The sequence below is a fragment of the Passer domesticus genome, chromosome 6 (assembly GCF_036417665.1).
Source record: "Passer domesticus isolate bPasDom1 chromosome 6, bPasDom1.hap1, whole genome shotgun sequence".
Taxonomy (NCBI): domain Eukaryota; kingdom Metazoa; phylum Chordata; class Aves; order Passeriformes; family Passeridae; genus Passer; species Passer domesticus.
The window spans coordinates 52,604,151-52,613,628 of NC_087479.1; the positions used below are offsets into that span (position 1 = coordinate 52,604,151).

Here is a 9,478-nt window from a genome sequence, read left to right on the forward strand (position 1 = left end):
AAGGCGCGAGCACCCCCTGGCGGGCGGGAGGACGGGGGCAATAGGGGGCGGGGCGCCCCCTAGCGGGCGGGAGGACAGGGGGCAAGAGGGAGAGGGAGAGAGGAGAGGGGAGGGCTGGGGGCGGGAGAGGGTCGGGGGAGAGGGATCTGGCATGGAGACGTGGGAAGGGGACTGTGGGGAGGGTACTATGGTGAGAAGGTGTGGGGAGGGGCTACAGGGAGAGGGGATATGGGGAGAAGGTAAAGGGGGATTTGGGGAAGGGGTTTGAGGAGGATCTATGAAATTTGGGGCAGGAGGTCTGGCTTAGTGGGGGCATGTGTCCTCAGCAGGACCCACCCTGGCGGCTCCCAACACCCACCTGTGCCCACACCACAGCCGCTTTCCCGGACGCGCCCAGCACACCGCACCCCATCACTGGCAGAGCACACGCTCCCATAGCGGTGAGGCCACCGTCCCACGGGTGCCACACGTCCCCCCACAACAGCAGCCAGTGCCAGCGCCAGCGCCGGGCCTGGCCGGGCTCCCGCTGCGCTGGGAACAATCCGGCCTTTGAGCGGACCCAGTGCCGGCGCACCCGGCTGTAGAATGGGCCCATTCTGGTGGCAGGTGCCGTGAGGGGCCGGGGGCTCCAGCTGGCCCCCGGCTTTACTGGGGGGGTGAAGCCCCCCGTGGAGCTGGCACACAGTTGGATTTGGGGACTCAAGCGTCTCGGCAGTGCCAGGGCCGTGCACAGTCATGGACGGGCTGAGGTGGGATGGAGGGGCGCTGGGACCAGGCCGCACCCGCGGCACCCGTCCCGCCCTGACACCCGCATCCGCCCCGCGCCTGGGGACAATGGGTGTCTGCCTCCCTGTCTGTGTCCCTCGGGCAGGAACGGGGGTGTCCGTGCTGGGACCCCTTCGGGTGCTCGTGTCCCCCGGGAAGGGACCCCACGGGTGACCCGATGGCTGCGGGCTCCCGTCCGCCATGCTCGGTGCACCCCGGGACAGGACCGGGACTGTCCCGGGACCGTGCCTGGACAGTACCGGGACCACACCTGGACTGTGCCGGGACCGTGTCAGGACCGTACCACGACTCTACCGGAACCACGCCTGCACCGGACCGGGACCGGGACAGTACCGCACCGTGCCGCGGTCCCGCCCGGGCTCGCTGCGCCGCCGTCCCGCTCCCACTCCCGGGAGTCCCCGTTCCCATTCCCGGGAGTCCCCGTTCCCGTTCCCGTTGCCGGGCGGGGCGGCCGCTGTCCCCGCCCCGGGGCGCTCCCGCCGCTTCCTGCGGGCACGGCCGGGACGGGGCGGGCCGGGACGGGTCGGGGCGGCGGCGGTAGCGGAGCGCGGTGAGTCCGGTCCCGGCGGGAACGGGGCACGGCCGTGGGGTCAGCGGGAGGGGGGCCGGGGGTCCCCGCCCGGCGGGGGCCGTCCCGAGGGTCCCCGGCAGCGGGGGTCTCCCGGTGGGGCAGGATCCGGGGGTCCCGGTGCTGCAGGAGCTGTTGCATCCCGGTGAAGCGGGAGCCGAGGGGCCCGGTGGAAAGGGAATTGTTGCATCCCAGCGGAGTGGGATTCCTGGGTTCCGGTGGGGCGGGAGCCGGTGCATTCCCGCGCGGCGGGATCTGTGGGTCCCGGTGGAGCAGGATCCGTGGGTCCCGGTGGGGCACGAGCCGTTGCATCCCGGTGGAGCAGGATCCACGGGCCCTGGTTAGGCAGGATTCGTGAGTCCCGGGATGCCCGGAGTGAGGCAGGAGGTGGGGGCCCCCACGGAGTGGGAGTTGGGGATACCGGGGTCCCCGCGGGGCAGGGGACAGCAGGACCTTGGCGTGCTGGCAGAGCCCCGGGACAGGCACCCAGAGAGATTTGGGCTGTCCTCGAGCCGAGCCGGGGGTGCAGGACAGGCTGTGGCATGTGGGGTGACCCTGGACAGGGGTCCCCGCGGGAGGTGGGGGTGTCCTGCGCCCCTCCTTCGGGATTAGGCGGCGCGACGCCATGGGCGCCGGGCACTAAGAGGCTTTGCCAGCCCGGCGGGTCGGTGCCGCCTTGTCCCGGGAATGCCGTGACACGGGGACCCCCGTGGTGCCGAGCCCCCCGAGTCCCCGCGGGCGGCAGCGCCGGCGCCCAGCCCGCGCCGTGCCCGCCGGGCAGCGCCGGTGCCAGCCGGGGCCGGGAGCGGCGGCCGCGGCAGCTGCGCCGGAGCCGGCGGCGACCTCCCCGCTCCCGAGGCCGCTGGGATTCTGGAAAATGCCTGGAAATGGTGAACCGCCTGCCCTTATATGGCTCCGGCGGGCTGGCGCGCCGCGGCCCCTCTCCCGGCGTGCCGTGCCGTGCCGGGCCGGGATCCTGGGAAAACGCCGTGGGCTGTGCCTCGCGCCCCAACTCCCGCGCTGGAATGTGCAACGGGGCCGGCGATCCCACGGTGCGGAGAAAATCCCACCTCCCTCCCGCCGGCCCGGCGCCCCCAACCCGGCGCCTGCCTCAGTTTCCCCCACCGGGGAGTTTTGGGGACCCAGCAGAGCCCCCCGCTCGGCGCTCCAGGGGGATCGCCCGTCCTCTGTGGCGGGTTTGGGGACGGTCGGGGGCGTGAAGGTCACAGCTAATCCCACCCGGAGCAGGCGGGAGCGGGAGGGCCCCGGGCGGCCGCGTGCCCACCGAGGCGATACCGGGGGGGTAAGAGGATCAACCCCCCCGGTCGATCGCCGGGGCGGGATGACGGCGGCCCACGGGCCCAGGAGAGTGGCCGCGGTCCCGGGTGACGTGAGAGCGGCGCCGTAATCCCGGTGTTGTGAGCGGATTAGGATGGCCGGGGTGGCCTTCGGGGACGAGCTGCGGGAGCCACAAATCCCCGCCCGGGTGTTAGGTGGGGGAGCCCCTGTGGGGACCCCCGTGCCACCTGGGGGTCTTCTCTTGTCCCCCGGCAGGGTGGGATAGGGGTCGGACACTGCCCAGAGGGATGCCCGCGGTCTGCTGTCTCTGGTGTCACCGGCTGGGTGTCCCCCCAGGCTCGAGGTGACCCTGGGACCGGGTGCTCCATGCCTGCAGGGGTGAGGAATTTGGGGGCTGGGGGAGCTGCTCCCACAGTCACCCGGATCCGGCATGCCCGGGAGGTGCCCCCTGGCACGGCTGGATGTGCCAGCACCCGGGGTTCCAGGCTGTGGCACCACTGGGGACATGGGCCCGAACCCCACCGCGGTGGCGTTTTGGGGGGCTCCTGGCGTGCTCGGGGAAGCCCCGGGGAGGGCGGTGGCTGGATGGCGGCCACGCGGCACGGCGGGTGTGGGGAAGCGGCGGCGGGAACCGGCCTGACCGGTTCGGTGCCGGCACCGGGGGTGCCGGGGGGCTCGGGCGGCCACGCCGCTGGCGCAGCACGTGGCCCAGCTCAAGGTCACTGTCCCCAGGGCCGCCCGCCGCGGTGACCGGGCTCAGCGGCCTCGACACTCCCACACGCTTTGCCGCTGGCCGCTGTTTTCTGGCTGTCCCAGCCGTGTTTGTGGCACTGAGCGGTTTCGGTGGCACGGGAGGATCCCGGTGGCACCGGTGGTCCGGAAGGGCGAGCCGGCGCTGAGCTCACCTGGAAGGTGTCCCGCGGGCGCGGCGCTGACGCACGGCCCCGGTGGGTGGGGGCAGAGGCGCTCGTCCCACCCGGTCCCAGCGCGGTCCCCGGGTATGAGGAACGGCTGGGCTCCCAGATCTCAGCATTGGTGGGCTGTGCAGAGATCCTCCGTTGTGCTGTACCCAGGGATTTTTGGGATTCTAGCACCCCTTGGCATAGAGGGTTTGGCCATCAGCACTCTTCATGGGGGTGAACTCCCTTGGTGCCACATGCCACCCGTATCTGGGGGCTCTCTGTACCCCCTAACCCACCATTCTCCCCCCAGAGCCGCCCTGAGCCCCACTGGTGCCGGGGGATGCCGGGATGCCGGTGCCCGCGTGCCCGCAGCGCCCTGCCCTGAGCGCGGAGCCCAGCTGTGCCATGGAGGATCCGCCCGGCACCGGGACCGAGGCGTGGGCCGAGGGGCTCCATAACGCCAACAACAACGCGTCCCCGGGGGGGTGGCCGGGTGCCCGCGGTGGGCACCCCCTGGCAGCTTTCGGGGGTCCCGGGGCCAAGCCCAGCTACCTGGACCGCGTGGTGCAGGAGATCGTGGAGTCCGAGCGCACCTACGCCCGTGACCTGCGCAGCATCGTGGAGGTGGGTGCCGGGGGGCACACGGGGGCACACCCCTCAGACTCAGCGTGGGGTCTAGGGGTGCAGTGGTGCCACCGTGGGTGCCCGGCAGGGTTACCTGGGCAAGATCATCGACGCGGAGGAGCCGGTGCTGCGACCGGAGCAGGTCAGCGCGCTCTTCGGCAACATCGAGGACATCTACGAGCTCAGCAGGTGGGGGAGCAGGTGCCACTGGGAGGTGACAGGGTTGTGACCCTGTCCCGTGGGTGTGTGGGGGCTGTGGTCACCCTGCCCTCTCTGTGCCCCCCAGCACCCTCCTGCAAAACCTGGAGAGCTGCGCCAATGACCCCGTGGCTGTGGCCGTGTGCTTCGTCACCCGGGTAAGGGCGAGCAAAGTGGGGGGCACAGGGAGCCTTGTGGGGACACCGGGGGGGACACGCGGTCATAGCAGGCTCTCACTGTGTTCCCCTTTCCTGCAGAGCCAGGAATTTGCCATCTACACCCAGTACTGCAACAACTACCCCAGGTGGGCTGGGGGCCCAGCCGGGTGAGCAGGGAGGCGGGCGGGGGGCACACGGGTGGGCAGGGGTCTGAGCCCCTCCCTGCCCGCAGCTCGGTGGCGGCACTGACCGAGTGCATGAGGAGCAAGGTCCAGGCACGGTTCCTGCGGGAATGCCAGGAGCGCCTGCGCCACGCGCTGCCCCTCGGGGCCTACCTGCTTAAGCCTGTCCAGAGGATCCTCAAGTACCACCTGCTGCTCCAGGTGAGCGCCTGGTGCCCAGCATGGCACGGGGTGGGCACGGGGTGGCACAGCGACACGGCTTGGGTGCCTGGAGCGGTCCAGGCACCTGGCACGGCACATTCCCATGTCCTGATGCCACGTGCCATGCCCAGGAGATCGCCAGGCACTTTGAGCACAAGGCGGGGGACGACTACGAGCTGGTGCTGGAGGCCATCGACACCATGACCTGCGTGGCCTGGTACATCAATGACATGAAGCGCAAGCACGAGCACGCCATCCGCCAGCAGGTGGGCACCGGGGGCACACCAGGGAGACACCACAGGGGCAGTGGGTGGCACCAGATGACATGAGGTGGGCCCTGTGGCAGGGGTGCTGACGCCCCTGTGTCTGTGCAGGAGATCCAGTCACTGCTGCTGGGCTGGAAGGGGCCGGACCTGACGAGCTACGGGGAGCTGGTGCTGGAGGGCACATTTCGGGCACAGCGGGTGCGCCACGACCGTGCCCTCTTCCTCTTCGACAAGGCCCTGTTGATCACCAAGCGCCGTGGTGACCACTATGTCTACAAGAGCCACATCCCGGTGCGGGATAGGGACAGGAGGCTGTGAGGGTGACAGGGGTGGGGAGCCCAGCGGGTGCCAGGCACTCCTGTGGATGCCCGGGATGGAGGGACGGGGTGGGTGCCAGGAACCCCAGTGAGTGTTGGGGTTGGGGGAACTGGGGAATTGCTGGGAATGGGGGAGCCCAGTGAGTGCCAGGGACCCTGGTGGGTGCTGGGGTGGGAAGTTCCAGGGATGCTGACGCCTCTCCTGACAGTGCTCCTCGCTGATGCTGATTGAGAGCACGCGGGACTCGCTGTGCTTCAGCCTGGCACACTACAAGCATGGCAAGCAGCAGCACAGCCTGCAGGTAGGGGGGCATGGGGTGAGGGGCGCCCTGGGGACACCCCGGAATCCCCTGCCCGACCCCACTGCCCTCCCCGTGCCCCCCAGGCCAAGAGCGTGGAGGAGAAGCGCGTGTGGACTCACCACATCAAGCGGCTCATCCTGGAGAACCACCACGCCACCATCCCCCAAAAGGTGAGATGGTGGGGTGGGCACCTCAGTGACACCAGGGACCCCCCAGCACAGCAAGGGGGGCAGCTGTACCCCACCTTTGCCCCATTTCTCTCCATCGTCCTTCTACCCAGGCTAAGGAAGCCATCCTGGAGATGGACCTGTTCTGTAAGTGCCACCAGTGCCCTATCATTCCCTGTCTGCCCTACTCTGTCCCCTCCATTTTCCCCGGTGTCACTCCCTGTCCCCACAGACCCCCCACGCCTGCCCCGCTGCAGCCCTGAGCGCCTGAAGAAGAGCTGGTCCTGCCAGCCCCTGGGTGACGCTGCCACCGAGCCACTCCAGGGACGCCGGCAGTCTGGTGAGAGCGCGTGTCACCAGTGTCACATGTGTCCCCACCATGCTACCCCTCTGTCACCCCTTCACCAGGGCCCAGCTGTGGCTGGGTGACACCAAAGCCCGTAGGGAGGGTGCTGATGGTGCCTCATCGCTGTTCCCACAGAGCCCTTCCAGCACCAGGGGCACACGGAGACGCTGCTGGAGCGGCTGCAGGGACACGGGGGGCGCAGGCAGGCGGGTGCGGACAGCGGACGGGATCAGGGGGCTCGGGGTGCTGATGAGCTGGGGGACACGGGGGTGATGCCACTGTCACCTCCCCTCCCCCCAGAGCCCGCCAAGCACAACCTGCGGCACCTGGGCGAGCAAGGTGAGCTGGCAGGACCGTGGCACCGGGTGGCTGGGGGCCATGGGGGGAATTTTCGGGGATTTTGGCTCCACTAATCTCTGCTTTTCTCTGTCCTGGCTGGCAGGGCTGAAGGTAAGGCCGGGTGTGGTGGGTTGGGGCGCCCAGTCCCTCCAGCCCTGGCACGGGGTGCTGAGCCCGGCGCTCACCCCCACACAGAACACGGGCAGCGACGGGGCGCTCCTGCAAGTTGGGGAGCCACACCAGCACCCCAGAGCCTGGGCAGCGGTTGAGGGCATGGTGGCAGAGGAAGAGGAGGAGGAGGAAGAGGAGGCTTTGGGCAAGGACTGCCAGGAGGAGCTGCCAGGGTCCAGGGATCTGCTGTTGGAGCCCCAGGAGGAGCAGGTACCTACACCAGCCCTTCAAACCCCAGGAGGGCATGCAGAGCTCCCCAAATCACGTCTGGGGCACTCCCACATCACTCCTGGGGTACCCCGCCTCACTACCAGGACATCCCACACCACGCCAGGTGGTGTGATGTTGTCCCATGTTGCTCTCAGTGCCCCCTCCCAGGGCCCCATGGCTTGGCTGGGATTTAACCTGCTTGGAGCACCTGGGTGCTCCCCCAGCTCCTGACTCCCCACATTTGTCTTGCCCAGGCTGGGGAACACCCGTGGCTGCTGGAGGGACCCAAGAGGCCAAGCAGCTGGGGGCCAGGGAGCTGTGAGAAGGTCAGTGTGACCCCCCGGGCCCCAGCCGGGAGTGCCCAGGGACCCAGCACCCACAGCCCCAACAGCAGTGCTGGGGAGCACCCCAAGGTTCCCAGATCCCCATCCCTGGTGGGGACCCTGGCGCTGCCCAGCGGGGACAGGGAACCGGAGCACGCTGTGGAGGATTTGCAGGTGCTGAGCAGCGAGGAAGAGGAGGAGGAGGAGGGGGAAGGAGCCGCCAGCATCCTGCCACCCTCCGTGCTGGACCAGGCCAGCGTCATCGCCGAGCGGTTCGGCGGCGGCAGCAGCTTGTCCCGAAGGAGCAGCCTGGCGCTGGAGGGGACCCTGGGACGCACCCCCAGCCATGGTGGCAGCACCCTCAGCCTGGATGGGGGCCCCCCGCTCGAATCCACGGAGCCCGGGGAGTCCCCCAGTGCCATCCCCTCGCCCGAGCCCCTCATCAGAGCCCGCCGGGAATCGCTGCTCTCCAACCGGGACCGCCTGCTCCTCGACAAGATCAAGAGCTACTACGGCCACGCCGAGCACCGCGATGCTGGTTTTGGGGTGCGCCGCCGCGAGAGCCTCTCCTTCATCCCCAAGGGGCTGGTGCGGAGCTCCGTGTGCCGCCTCAATGGGCTCCCTCGGCCCCCCGAGAGCCCTGAGCCCCCCACCCAGCCCGAGGCACCGGAGCCGTGCCAGGAGAACGGGGCGCAGCCCCCCGAGCCGCTGCTCATCGTGGAGGAGGATGATGTGGGCACCGCGGTGTCACCCCCAGGGCCACCCCCGCAGCTGCTGCTGACACCCCCTCATCTGGGCACCAAGGTGTACCAGCTGGCCCGGCAGTACAGCCTCCGCATCAAGAGCCGCCGCGCCGGCACCCGCCGCCCCCCGCTGCCGCCGCAGGAGGACGGGGACCCCCCGCCCAGCACCCCTTCGCTGGCTGTGCCGCAGGACGAGCCGCTGGTGGCGTCCCCGTCCCCGCGTGCCCCCCGCAGCCCCTCAAGCCCCGTGGGCGCCGAACCCTTCGCCTGGCCCGACGTGCGGGAGCTCCGTGCCCGTTTCGGGGCCCCGCGGCCGCCGCCGGTGAGCCGCAGCCGCTCGGCGCCCGAGGGTCCCGGCCGCGGTGGGCGCCCGGCCGGGAAGGAGCGGGGCAGCGGCCGCAGCCGCAGCGCTGAGGCCAACGGGGGCTGCAGCACCCCGAGCCCGGCTCCAGCGCGGTACAGCAGTGACGGGGCGCTGTGGGTGGCGGCCGAAGCCCCTCTGGGCCAGGGGCAGCGGGTGCTGGTGCTGGAGCGGCTGCCGGAGCCCCCGGCCTACGTGCAGATCCGCTCGCCCACCACGCGGGAGAAGATCTGCCTGAAGGCGGTGGTGGAGCGCTGCAAAGCCTACCAGGCGTCCGAGGAGTACCGGCGGCGCTGCCCCGAGACCCCCGGCAGCCCCGAGCCGCTGCGCCACGGCCTCGTCAGGGACCTGCGGCAGAAGTTTCAGACCCTCGACGCTGCCAGCTAGGGGCTGGAACGGGGAGAACGGGTGTCCTGGGGACTCCAAGGGAAGGAGCATCCCGTGGACCCCCAACCTGCCTGGGAGAAGGGGCACCACATGGACCTCAAGTCTAGTTGGAGGAAGGGTCACCCCATGCATCCTCAACCTGCCTGGGAGAAGAGGAACCAAATGGACCTCCAAACTTACCTGGAATAAGGGGCACCCCATGGCCCCCCAGCTGTTTGCAAAAAGGAACCCTTTGGGTACTTCCAATCTGCCCAGGAAAAGGGGCAGCCCCGTGGACCCTCAGCCCTCTTGGAAGAAGGAGCACCCCATGGACACCCAGCTTGTCCAGGAGAAGGGGCACCCCATGGACCCCGATGTACCTGGAAGAAGGGGTACCCCATGGCCCCCCAGCCTACAGGAAAAGGGGTACCCCATGGACTCTCCCAACCCACCTGGCAGAAGGAGAACCCTGAGGACTCCCATCCTGCTCTGGACAAGGGACACCTCTGGTTCTCTCTGCCCACAGGACCTTGGGAACCCCATGAACCTCCCACTACAAGTACCAGCGGCCCCCCATGCTCCGCAGGCACCCAGCACTGCACCCCACTTGCTTTCACATCTTTATTAGAAAAAAAAACCCAAACTGAAC

The 9,478-nt window shown here is 69.6% G+C and overlaps 1 protein-coding gene across 1 annotated transcript; it reads left to right on the top strand.

Moving 5' to 3' along the window:
- Positions 1-85: 85 nt before the first annotated feature.
- On the top strand, positions 86-9,477 carry PLEKHG3 (pleckstrin homology and RhoGEF domain containing G3). The gene is made up of 17 exons (XM_064425589.1): positions 86-1,336; positions 3,866-4,179; positions 4,268-4,368; positions 4,466-4,535; positions 4,635-4,681; positions 4,768-4,918; positions 5,050-5,184; positions 5,293-5,475; positions 5,711-5,803; positions 5,887-5,973; positions 6,084-6,117; positions 6,203-6,310; positions 6,452-6,526; positions 6,617-6,655; positions 6,759-6,766; positions 6,851-7,036; positions 7,327-9,477. Exons 2-17 carry the CDS (start codon positions 3,904-3,906, stop codon positions 8,848-8,850), a joined length of 3,117 nt encoding a protein of 1,038 aa, XP_064281659.1. The 5' UTR covers positions 86-1,336; positions 3,866-3,903; the 3' UTR covers positions 8,851-9,477.
- The last annotated feature ends 1 nt before the right edge of the window (position 9,478 follows it).